Genomic DNA, 12,886 nt, shown 5'->3' with positions numbered 1-12,886 from the left:
AAGAGATGCCCGTTTGTAAAAGGACATTTGTTAAAGTGAACAGTGATCGAGATGGAAGTCCTGGTGAAATGAATAACAAAAAAAATGAAACATGACGACCCAGAACTACAGGAAATGTAGAAACGTCATGTCAAACTACCACCCAAAGAAGTGAGATGTCCTCCCGTAACTAATCGACATATTGACAAATTCAGAAAACAAACACTGCCCTTAACTGGTATCCAGTGCAATCATTTTATTTCAAACAGGATGAGACCGACTGGCATTACATACAAAAAGAAGAGTAGCAGCATCCAGCCATGCAATACCTGCAGCTACAAACGGGACAACTTGCTGTTATTGTCAAACAAAGAAAGGTTGCACCACTTCGAGTGGTTATGACAACCTTTCAATTCAAAGAACAGACTATTGCGGTGTTCGAAAAATAACGTAAACTGCAATGTGTACACACGTAGCACACACAACATACAACATACAATAAATACTGCAACCACGTCAAAGCAGAAGTCGTCATGACACGTCGACAACAGACACATGGAACATTACATGTTTTCTCCACTCTGCCATTATGGCTCCAAAGGGTGAATCTCCGTACAAACGGAGTGTCAGTAAACATCCCCGTCGTTTAATTTCCTCCTTCAAGCAAACGATGCCTGCTATGAGCTTGCAGTGCAAAATATGCTACATTTATCGGACAATCTATATATTACATATGCAGTAAAAGGAATGTAGATTATTAAGCCCTGACCACTCTCTTCCTCTTTCAAATGCCCCTTCAAATCCTCATCTCCTCTAAACCTCATTTTCTCTTCTCCCCTTGCCCTACCCTCCTTTCCTCAACATTAATTTTCTCAAGCACCCACCACCCGACTATACGTATCAAATCGATGGCTCCTGTGCTTGCCAATCATCAGTGCCATAAGAGAAATGCAAATTCTATGTCACCTGCGTATGGCCACCGACATAGTGTACAGCAAGCACGTATAATAAATTAATAAACAATGTTTAAGTGCAATCAGCAAGAGCTCACAGCACATTACAGTTGCCATAGACAAACAGCTAGCATAGACCTTATGGTCCACATCACCACCTGTTCAAAACAGGAAATGTATATCGTGTAAAGACCCAAATTCTAGTTGTGCATACAAATTCTGCACAGGTCGTGTTTTGTAATAAGTCCATTGCTTATGTGGACTGGTAACGAAACCTTCAGCTTTTGTAGTGTCGAGACAGAGGCATAGTATGGATCGACTTTGTCAAGGCCAGTATCGGTTTGCATCGGCAGACATTTTGACGAATACACCAACCGAGTCTCAGCTCTTGCACCGACGAAAAGCAAATGCCTGGAACGTCGACGCATCTTTGTTTCCGACGTGTGGGTTTTCATCGATTAAAAGGTTCACAAAGTATCGTGCTTAAGGTCTACACCTGACAATACCTGCACTGTATTTTGGAGAAATTTTGATGAGGTCCCAACCTGATACTTTGCTTGAATTATATCATGCTCAATGGGCACATGAGTGGTACTTCACTCTTGGCCTAATTTTGAGACTTGTTTGGTTCACATTCACCTGGCAAGGTTAAAGTTTCGAAGTTTAGGCTTAGCAGAAGGCAACAAGGAATGTACAAATGTGATGCTTGAAGAAGCAACCGGTCACCTTCATATTGGTCTCAGTCTCCGCTCTCTTCCATCAGACCCTTAGAGGGAAACCCCTTGATGTAAATGATTCTGGTTCGTTCTCCTCACAGGAAGTAATTCCTTTACAGGAAACAAACATAAGTTGTCGTGACGGAGAGAACAGGGCATAGAGACGAGGCAGAGACGAATGACTCGTGGGAACTGACACGTTTAAAAAGAGAAAATTAAACGTGAAAACTAGGACATTATTGTACACTCTGGAAAGGCAATGGCAAACCACCCAGGATAACCCTTGCCATGAAACTGCTTGGACAGTACTGATCCTGCCTTCAGGCAGAACGCCTGCACATGAATCTGAATTGCACACTATAATACAAAAACAATGGAAAACACCGGTAAAGGAAGGCAGACGAGCAGTTCGTATGAAAGTAGAACAGGATGATTACTGTATGAAGCAAGTAGGGCAGCATAACAAACTCCTGCCAGGAGGTCGAGGAGGAATGAGGTCCAAGTCTTCATCGTCCGGCACCTCGTCGAGCCGGAAGCCATCGCTAAGTAACTGCCGCTGCACTTCAGGGTTTAACTGAAAAGGGTCAGGAAAAGATGAAAATGTTTTCCAGCTCCTATCCTTAACCTTCACATTCTTGTGAACACCTCATCTCACAATCCTCGCTTCCTTTCTGAGACAGGTTTTCCAGTAATAAAAATTTAAAAATAATAATACTAATAAAAAATAAATTCCAACCTGACAGATGGTTTTTGTCATCTTGATTGGCAATCCCGAAGGACAGCAATTCCCAGGCCCACATCTATATATTGAAGCACACTAGTTTAATGTCTCAAAATGATAATGTCTGAAAGTTTAATAAAGTTCTGATGAGCTTTTTAAATGTTTACATCGGGATCTTATTTCAGCACTCTTGATCACCAACAAATAGTTCTACTTCTCAAATAAAAAAAGTGTTTTTTTTTTTTTTACAGCCCGGCGACATCGCGCTGTTATATAATTGGCTATTCTGTCCTGTGTCTTCTGTTACACTTATGGCCGCATACGTCCCTTTGATCTGAGTGCTATAAATAGAAATTTGTCCAACGTCACAACTCTTCCCATCATGCATGCTAATTCACCGTGTCTACATTTAATTACAGCGCGGCGACATCGCGCTGTTATATAATTGGCTATTCTGTCCTGTGTCTTCTGTCACACTTATGGCTGCGTACTACTCTTTGATCTGAGGGCTATACATAGAAATTTGTCCAACGTCACAACTCTTCCAATCATGCATGCTAATTCACCTTATCTACATTTAAATTTTATAACTGCAAAATTGTTTCATCATTCTTAACCTCGACTTTTACTGCCCCCAGCCGCGCGATATCGAAGTATTCGCTTCTTGTTTTCCATGTGATGACCTTTGTAATGTAGGTCACAGCAAGAACCGAAAAAGCCCCAAAATATCTACCTGGCCGATAGCACTCCTACAATCCGTAAGTAGTTCCCAGCTCACTCCATACCTCAGCTGAAGAGTAGCCGGATGAATACGGTGAAAGATTCATTTCCTCCTCACTGCGTAACCACAAACATTCAAGGGGGTGAGAATAACGGGGTGAGAATAACAAAAGACGACATGAGAACAGAATCGAACTCATGGAAAATAATTATCAATAAATAAATAAATAAATGACACGTACGGCACAGGAAGTTCGTTGGGATTGAAACGAGAACTGAGAAAAACATGAAGAAAGTCCCTCCAATCCAAACGCATGATATTTATGTCCATCTCCTGCCTTCTGAAGATCACTTGGAAAAACAAACGATTCCAGACCCGATCCGTACGACGTGGTTCATTGTTCTGTGCAATTAGTCGTGTCATGAATCTGTTCGCCCGTCTTATCCGAACATAATTGGTCATTTTGTGTCAAAGTCGAGATTGTGTTTGGCTGGGCCTCAAGCACACAGCATTCTCATTAGCCTTCAACTTGGCACGTCCTGGATATCCTCTTCTCACACTTTTTATTCTGTTCTACTTTGCTTTTTTCTTCTCAAAAAAGCCAAAATAAATTAATATATACATTTTAAACAGGGTGAATTTTTTTTTTATGCCTGTTACTCCTTCATTCAGTCATTATTTTTTCCTTCTCAATACTACTTCCTTTCTTATTTCTTACTTGAAGAACTCGTTTGTTTCTTATACTCAAGGTTTTTAAATGACGGCGCTCCCTTTGTTCTCCCTCAGCTCCCCGACCCTCCCCGACAATGCCAGGATGTACGTGTTCTTCCAGTGACCCCCTCCTGGTCAAACTTACAAAATCCAAGCTGACTGCACACCTCAACCGATTTATTGCTAGGTTCTCCCACCTATAGAACCACCTACCAGAGGCCGTTCGATCCCACTCTTTCCTCCAGAGCTTCAAGCAAGGCTGTACACCCCCATTTTATGTCATGTCATGTCATGTGCCACCATTACCCACCTACATTAATCATTCATACCCCTCTTTCGAACTTGCAGGTTGCAATATATATATATATATATATATATATATATATATATATATATATATATATATATATATATATATATATATATATATATATATATATATATCTGTCTCTGTCTCTTCAACAATCCCCTTGCTTATTGTTTCCCAGAGTTGCCACGCTGCCCTACTGTCTGCGAGTTCACAACTGCCATCACCTTTGCTTTTCCATGAACCTAAAAGTTGTAGAATAAAACAAATACAGGGACAGAAAAGAACCTGATTCACCCACATCTTCACAGGCATTCCTGCCCAGGGATACTTTTGATACCACTTGGATCAAACCAGCAGTAAAGCACAAACACTTTCCAAGTTGGTACTTAAGGAAGCAGAAATTGAGGTGTGAGAGCATGTAAGATAGAATTTTAGTAAAGTATATATTTATGCACAGACCTGTCTGAGTCAATGGCCACGATGGGGAAATGATCCGGAGCCGAATCCACAGGAGTGTAACCCTTCCTGGGGACCACTAACCTGTGCACACCGACACAACATCAATAGCACTACTCTCTTTGCGATCAATCAATACAAAACAGAAGTAAATCTGAATCTACAGCAGATAACATGATATACAGGGTGACCAGGAAAACATGGTATCGGCCTTACCTCTCAGAATGTTATCTGGACATCGTTATGCAGCATCATTGTCAAGAGGTTTCACAGCCATGCTCCGAGCATCATTGCTGGGAGCGCTGCTGTGCCGCTATTGCAGTGCCCCCTACTGGTTAGGGCAATAATTTGGAAAAAAAATTTGGCTATGGTGGTGGCGAATACTCACCTACTCTTCGCGAAGGACACCGTGGGGTCTTTACTGTCCACCAACTGTCGGGAGACGGGACGTTCGGTTTAACGTTAATCCGAAGGACGGCACACACATGGATGAATCACCCTGCCTGTGAAACACCGGGATGACAGTTTAACGCCGGGTCTGGATTTAAACCCAGGCTAGACGGCTGAGAGGTGAGTTTGCGTACCTCGAGGCTATCCTGTCAGCCTCCAATAACCAATGATATCCTCTTCGTTTTTGCAGGTGTGGAAAGTGGACTTTGTGTTTCGTCAGCAGATTTCAACTTAGTTAAAATAGTCCCATTTGATGGACATGAAAATCGTTTGTTTCTTTTTGGACAACTAAAAAAAAAAAATTAGATTTCAGTCAAAATCTGCCTGCAGACAAAAATCCTTCATAAACACTCAAATCAAGTTCAGGGTTAGATGCTTCAGGACAACATCTACCGAGGAAAGCCACAATCCATAAGATGATCTGGAAGAAGCAATAACTGACAGAATCCGTTCAATCACCGTCGGAGTAATGAACAATCATTCCTGTCAAACCCAAGTGTACCTGCAGCATTGAGGGCAACATCCGGACCATGTTCTGTCACCTCAATCAAATAAACGACATTGAACATATCCATCTGAAATTTTCCATAGTGATCATACATCGTGTGAAGCAAATATGTGCCACATAACGTGTCAGTTGAAATAAAAATTAAGGTTTATTCATTTGTATGGGTACCGTTTTGTGTGGTCACCCTGTACAGTATTTTAACATACAAGTCATCTAAAACACAACATGAAACAGTACAAAATGCAAACTGGAACCATCCATCCATCCATCCATCCATCCATCCATCGGGACCACACTCTGTGCAGAGCGTTGGTGCGGCCTAAGCTGTCTTCTCGGCTATTGGTTACAATCCTGGCTGGGTCGCCACTCTGACACAGGTTACCAGCAAGCTGGCACTCATTTTGCCGACCTCAGAAGAATGACAGGCAGAGTCAACCCCACCTGGTATTAATTCAACAGCCAAGCGGGATTTGAACTCTGGATACGAGGATCCCAAGCCCACCACTCCAGGCATTAAGCCAACATCAGGCATAAACTAGTACCAATAACAATAAATATTTGGGATAAGAATGAAATACAAACATATAGTTGTGGGAATTCCTTCTCGGGGTAACTTTGCAGAATATAGCGGTAGTTAGTCTCTGTATTGTACGTATGAGAACTAAAACAGCACTCGCAGAGCGCACACCTCCGCCAGGCTGAACAGTTTACATTTTGTATCCCACTGATAGGTCGGATCTGGAACTTCACCAAAATGGAATCAATTCATCCTTGTCACCGAACCAACTATTAAATTACTGAAAACGACCCTGGAATCTATTAAATTACTGAAAACGTCAAGATTAGGTCGAATTACAATTAAAATATTCACTATATTTTATGATATTGTGTGTGTGTGATTCTCGACAGACTTAATACCCACCATGTAATTATGAAGAGTAATAAAATATATATGATGCACAAGCGATACTGTGTGTATCCGGAGCACAGCCAATGATCTGCTCCAGATAAACATCACGGTGAATCTCTATCTGTATTGCTGGCACTAAATACTAAATTAAATTCCATCTAACAATTACTGGGAACCCAATCAAAGAGAAATTCAATTAGAAAGTCATCCCAATTTGTTGAAAGTTCGGTGAAAATATTCCTTGAAAATAGGATCGTCAGAAAAAAAAAAATAAATAAATAAAGGTTTTGGTTAACGCAGAAGCATGCGTACAACTTTGCAGAAACTTAATTTTATTTTATGGTGAAAAATTGTTGAAATAAAGATGAGATTGCTGTGGAGGATTTTAGGTGCGGAGACTTGAAGAAAGTTGAATTCTTTTTTTCTTCCAATACTAGTGCACAAATAAATGCTTCTTCTATTGTGCAATACAAAACGGAATTTATTTTTTGAAATGGAAAATCACTGACTCTACAATTTGCATTTCAATATAATTGGTGAATGGTATTCTTCAAGAAGTAAGCATTCGTTTAAGAATGTCTGCATTTCAAATCATCGATGTAGAATGGCCATCGTTGGTCACTAATAGAAATACCTTGAATGTGAAAGGATTCCATGCCAGCCACCAGGTCCACGTCCAACACTACTCCTGTTCTTGCTCTCCACTCGCCTTACCCCATCCTTTTGCTTCTCTGAAACAAACACAAATAAACCTTGAAAGAAATTTAAGCTTTTATCAGGTAATCCATTATACCAACCACACAACTGTTCAGTTCATATTTACAGGAAAACACAAAAGGAAAGCAAATCTTACATTGATCTCAGATCTGAGATCTCAAAGTGCTTTGCTATTTAATAACCATGGAGGCAATGCTTGCTCGAGCTGTCATCAACTGCACCATTTACACTTATTACAGTTCTTAGTAATGGTGAAACCAGGTCAGGAGCTTCGCTTTTCATCTGCCTGGTGACAGCTTTTGACTTTGCCTCACATGAACTACTGGATGACCTTCGGGGTTGGCAGGCACGATGCCGTCATGATGATGTCATCACGGCATTGCTCCAAGTCAGGAGAATTTAATAATTTCAATCAATACATTCCCCGAAAGCTGAATAACATCAACGGTGCTTCCCGGTTGTGATTGGACGTAACACAATGTGTCCATGTGACAGACTGCACTTCTTGGGGCCAAATACAATCTGCCTTCACCAGTCACAGTCGGTGGAGCATCAAATGCCAATACAAGACTAAAAATATGCAGCTCTAGAGACATGTTTGTAGGGAGAGTAAAAGCACAATGAGCCTTAAAGAATAATAAATATTTTTGTTAAAATCACTATCATCCACTCTCAGGGATAACAATAAGAGAATTAACTCTCACCTAATCAAGTTTTATGCAGCTTTCTTTGGCTTGAAGAGCATGAGAGGAGTCAATTAATTGATATAATCCAAGCCACCTGGGTTTAATTGATGAGGTAGGACTTAAATCAGTTGTTCCCACCATTCACAGGTGAGAGATGTAGGTGGACCTTCGTGACACATGGTACATGCTTGGGAGCCTCATTGGTATGCATTTCTGTCTGCGCTGCTGCTGATGATTCACCGACAAGCGATGAAACCAGTCCAGCAGCTGAGGGGGTGTGGAGCATTTGAAATATCATGTGTGCACTATATGTGAATGTGTTTACAGCACCGGAGAAACTCTGGGAAGGGTTTGAAACAGCAAAGGACCTACCTTGGGTAGCCTTTCATGGTTGCTTTATGCAGCTTCTTCAGCTTGAAGAGTATGGGAGGAATATATACAGTATACAGTAATCCCCCGTTTCTCGCGGGGGTTACGTTCCAAACCCTCCCGCGGTAAGTGAAAATCTGCGATGAATGGACGCCTCCACAAAACACATTTTCATCTCAATTAAACACATAAAGAAAACATTTGAAGCATAAAAATTCTTACTGTAAACTCAGTAACGTTGCAAAAACATTGTGATGGGCAGTTGCTGGCGTTGTTTCTTCATGGTGGTGAGGAGAGTTTTCGCCATTGTTGCTAAGCGTTAAAGTGAGAGGCCTTCGTCGTCATGCTCCTGCGATGGATCAGATTGTTCCTCCTCCTCCTCGCATACAGACTTCGTAAGCTCAGCCAAATCCTCGTCCGTTAATGGGTCAGAGTTGGTTTCAATGAGGTCATTCATTTCGTCGTGCGTCATGTCGTTGAATCCTCCTCCTAGAATCTTCGCCAGCTTGACCGCCTTATCGATTGCCGAATGGTGAATTTCGTCTGGAGAAAAGGCCTTGTATTCGTGGAGGCATTCTGGCCACAGCTTCTTCCAACAGGCGTTTAAGGTTTCTTTTTTTATTTCTTGCAGAGCCTTCTGAATTATTTGGAGACACGTTGCTATCGTGAAATCACGCCAATACGCCCTCAGAGAAAATTGTCGTCGGAATCCATGGTCTCCACGAGGTGCTGCAGGGTGTTGCGAATGTAAAGCGCTGATGTTGGCTTCATCCTTCTTGATGTAGTGTATGGTCGATTCATTCAAACCGTAATGGCGCCCAACCGCGGCAAACGTTTTTCCTTTGGGCGGCATCGTAGAGCTTGGAGAAAAAAACGTAGAAAATATCTGTCGTTCACAAGCGAAACACTCAAGACAGTGAGAGTGCGCCTCGTGGGCAGCAGCCAATCAGCGCCAAGGAGAAATGAATAGCGCTCTCTCTCTTTGTCTCGTGCGTTGTGTCGACAAACATACAAATTTTTTTTGTTTATTTGTTTTATTATGAAGATACTTTCGAGTGCCACGCGTTATAATTTATTGCTTAAATAATTTATATTTTGTATATTATTACCGCGATGTACCGGGGGAATCCGCAGAAAAAAATTAGTTACGTTCCAAGGGAAAACCCGCAATGAACCGGGGGCATGATAGGTGAACCGCGATGAAGCGGGGGTTGACTGTATACAGCACATACTTACATATATATATATATATATATATATATATATATATATATATATATATACATATATATATATATATATATATATCCATCCATCCATCGGGACCATACTCCATGCAGAGCGTTGGTGCTGCCTAAGCAGTCTCCTTGGCTATTGGACACAATCCTGGACGGGTCGCCACTCCGACACAGTATACCAGCATGCTGGCACTCATTTTGCCGACCTCGGAAGGATGACAGGCAGAGTCAACCCCACCTGGTATGAATTCAACAGTGGAGTGGGGTTTGAACTCAGGATCAGAGGATTCCAAGCCACCACCCTAACCATTGAGCCAACACCAGGTATATATATATATATATATATATATATATATATATATATATATATATATATATATATATATATATATATATATATATATATATATATATATATATATATATATATATTGTTGTGGTTGACGAAATTCGCAAACCACCATTCAGGTCCCTTAGGTGAGATATCTCTGTAAGTATATGTGTAGTTAGGCCCAAACCCGTTGTTTAGAGGGAATAAATGTCATTCACTCGGGCTGCGACCCTTCAGGATAGCCGTTTTTCTTTTACTATCTTTATTTTGGACCAGCCGCCATTACTACCACCACCAACCACGTCTCAACAGCCATCACACAACAACCACCAACCGCAACGCCGCTTCACAACAACAGCCACGACCTTTACCGTCACAACTCGCCCTCGCAACCATCGCATCACCGCCATTTCCGCGCCACTTGTGGGCACCGATACTGGACTCGTGCAGGGCGCGCACCGAGCAGCGTGTGCAGAAACATCATAGCCTTTCCGAAGAAAACGGATCAAAAACGACTCACGCCCACTTCTGTTCCGTCCTATCGGCGAGCGTGGGGCGATTTGGCCCCGCCTCCAGGGGCGTTGGAGTGTGGTCGCTATATGCAAATTCATGGATCAGAAAGCATTCACGCCCACTTTTCCTCGGTCCAATGGGGAGCCAGTTAAAGGTGAAGGGTCGGAGGTAAAGGGTCGAAGGTGAAGGGGCGAAGCCACGGGGCATATAAGGGGCCGCGTTCGTCAGTCAAGGCAGTCAAGAGTTCGGGGTGAGTGAAGAGTTAAGAGTTCGGAGGGGAAAGAGTGAAGAGTTCAGAGCCAGTGAAGAGTTGGGACGAGTCAAGAGAGGAGACGGAGAGGGCGGTTGGACGGAGCTGTGGAGAGGTGGCGGCGGCGAAGGCGGTCGAGGGGGTGCTCGTGTCGGAGTCGGGGAGCTGCGGAGGGAGAGGCCGGCGGCGCGACCGAGGTCATGGTGGAGACGCTCGTCGCGGGACCCGAGACAGGGAGATATCCTCCTTCCCCGAGCATCAACAACCCCCTCCTGTTTCCCCCCCGCGCTGAGATAGTGCGAGAAGGGGGGCCCCGTTCCCACCCCATACCAGGCAGTCCCAGCGAGGCCCGCGGAGTCGGGGCGCCACCGCCATTTTGCGGCTCATCATCAGACGGGTAGGCCCGACGCGGTCTCGGCCCCAGGCCCGCCTGCCCCCCTCATCCTTGAGGGTGGTCCTTTTCTTTTGCTTTGGGTATATGTGTTGTCGGCGCCGTCTGTGAAGTAAAACTGTATAAGTGTTGCCGTGTGCTCGGTAGTCGGTTAGATCTGCATTGTTGCATTTGCTTTTTGTGCATTATTGTGTGTTTCTGCTTCTTTTACATTTGCTTTTGGTGTAATTGTATATGTGTGCTTTCCGTTCATCGTGAAATAAATGTGCTTCATGTTGAACTGTTTTCCCGTTTCGCTTCGTCTTTTCCTCTATTGAATCTTCATCTTACTTCACGTAAAGGGTTGGTCGTGGGCTAAAACGCCCGATAATTAATCGAACCGTCCAGGTTGACGATAACACCGCTTGGTTATCCCGATAGTACGGAACGGGTCGCTTAAAGTGGCCCGTGTCCGAAGTCGACCTGCGGCGAGGTGCGGTCGCCCGGTCTACCCTCCGTGTGGGTACTTAGGTAGGTCGAATTTGGCGAGCAACCCTATCCCACGCGAGGGCCGATTGGCACGATCGTGGTGAGGCCGAAAGGCCCACCCGTGACTAGTTCCCGGCGTTAGTCCGAGAGGGTCACGACGGGATTGTCCGTCCGGTGGGCGACGTGCCGCGATTCGAGTTACGTGGCCGTTCGCACGCCGGCGCGAATCCGCAACAATATATATATATATATATATATATATATATATATATATATATATATATATATATATATATATCTATATATAAATATATATATATATACACATACATATATATATATATATATATATATATATATATATATATTGTTGCGGATTTCGCGCCCGCCGGCGTGCTGACGGCCACGTAACTCGAATCGCGGCACGTCGCCCACCGGACGGACAATCCAGTCGTGACCCTCTCGGACTAACGCCGGGAACCAGTCACGGGTGGACCTTTTGGTCTCACCGCGATCGAGCCAATCAGCCCCCGCGTGGGATAGGGTTGCTCGCCAAATTCGAACTACCTAAGTACCCACGCGGAGGGTAGACCGGCGATCGCACCTCGCCGCAGGTCGACTTCGGACACGGGCCACTTAAGCGACCCGTTCCGTACTATCAGAATAACCGAGCGGTGTTATCGTCGACCTCGACGGTTCGATTAATTATCGGGCGTACTCAGCCCACTACCAACCCTTTACATGAAGCAAGATGAGGGTTCAATGGGGGAAAAGACGAAGCGAAGCGGGAGAACAGTTCAACAATAAAGCACATTTATTCGCGGCACACGGGAAGCACACAAATACAATTCCACCAAATGCACACAAAAAAAAGAAAACACAATTCCATTTACACAAAAAGCAAACATAAAAGTGAAAACACAGTGCAGAGCTAATACCGACTACCAAGCACACGGCAACACTTATACAATTCTACTTCACAGACGGCGCCGACAACACATACCCAAAACCAAGGAAAAGAAATACCCTCAAGAATGAGGCAGGCCTGAGGCCGAGACCGGGTCGGGCCTACCCGTCTGGTGATGAGACGCGGAGCGGCGATGGCCCCGCAACCCGCGGGCCTCGTGGACAGTGCCTGGCAGGGGGTGGGAACGGGGCCCGCTTGGTCGCACTATCTCAGCGCGGGGGAAAACAGGAGGGGGTTGCTGATGCTCGGGGTATAGAGGATCTTTATTATCCCTGGTGTGCGTCTCCACCTCGGCCAGGTCGCGCTGCCGGCCTCCCTCGGGCGTGCACCTCCTGGCACCGACGCGAGCACCCCCTCCCTCGTCCGACTCTCTTCAGCTTCTCCAGCCACTGCAGGCTTCGGGCTCCAGACTTCTTTCGTTCTCGTTCTCGTTCGTTCCGACTCCTTCTCGTTCTCGTTTGCGACTCCTTCTCGTTCTCGACTCCTTCTCGTTCTCGTTTGCGACTCTCCTCTGACTGACG

The 12,886-nt window shown here is 44.2% G+C and overlaps 1 protein-coding gene across 1 annotated transcript in view; it reads right to left on the bottom strand.

The window, feature by feature from the left end:
* Positions 1-215: 215 nt before the first annotated feature.
* LOC147017719 (protein FAM219A-like) overlaps positions 216-12,886 on the bottom strand; it is a 51,973-nt gene continuing 39,302 nt past the window's right edge. The window contains exons 3-6 of the mRNA XM_085847550.1: positions 7,070-7,166; positions 4,571-4,651; positions 3,155-3,206; positions 216-2,222 (exon numbers count right to left, since the gene is read on the bottom strand). Coding sequence (XP_085703676.1) covers positions 2,082-2,222; positions 3,155-3,206; positions 4,571-4,651; positions 7,070-7,166 — 371 coding nt within the window. The 3' untranslated portion in view covers positions 216-2,081. The remainder of the gene's footprint in view (positions 2,223-3,154; positions 3,207-4,570; positions 4,652-7,069; positions 7,167-12,886) is intronic.

This window comes from Eptatretus burgeri, chromosome 11, assembly GCF_056783735.1.
Source record: "Eptatretus burgeri isolate ZD-2024b chromosome 11, Ebu_testis_v1, whole genome shotgun sequence".
NCBI lineage: Eukaryota > Metazoa > Chordata > Myxini > Myxiniformes > Myxinidae > Eptatretus > Eptatretus burgeri.
The sequence above is the reverse complement of the archived record's forward strand: the minus strand, read 5'-3'. Positions and strand labels throughout refer to the sequence as shown.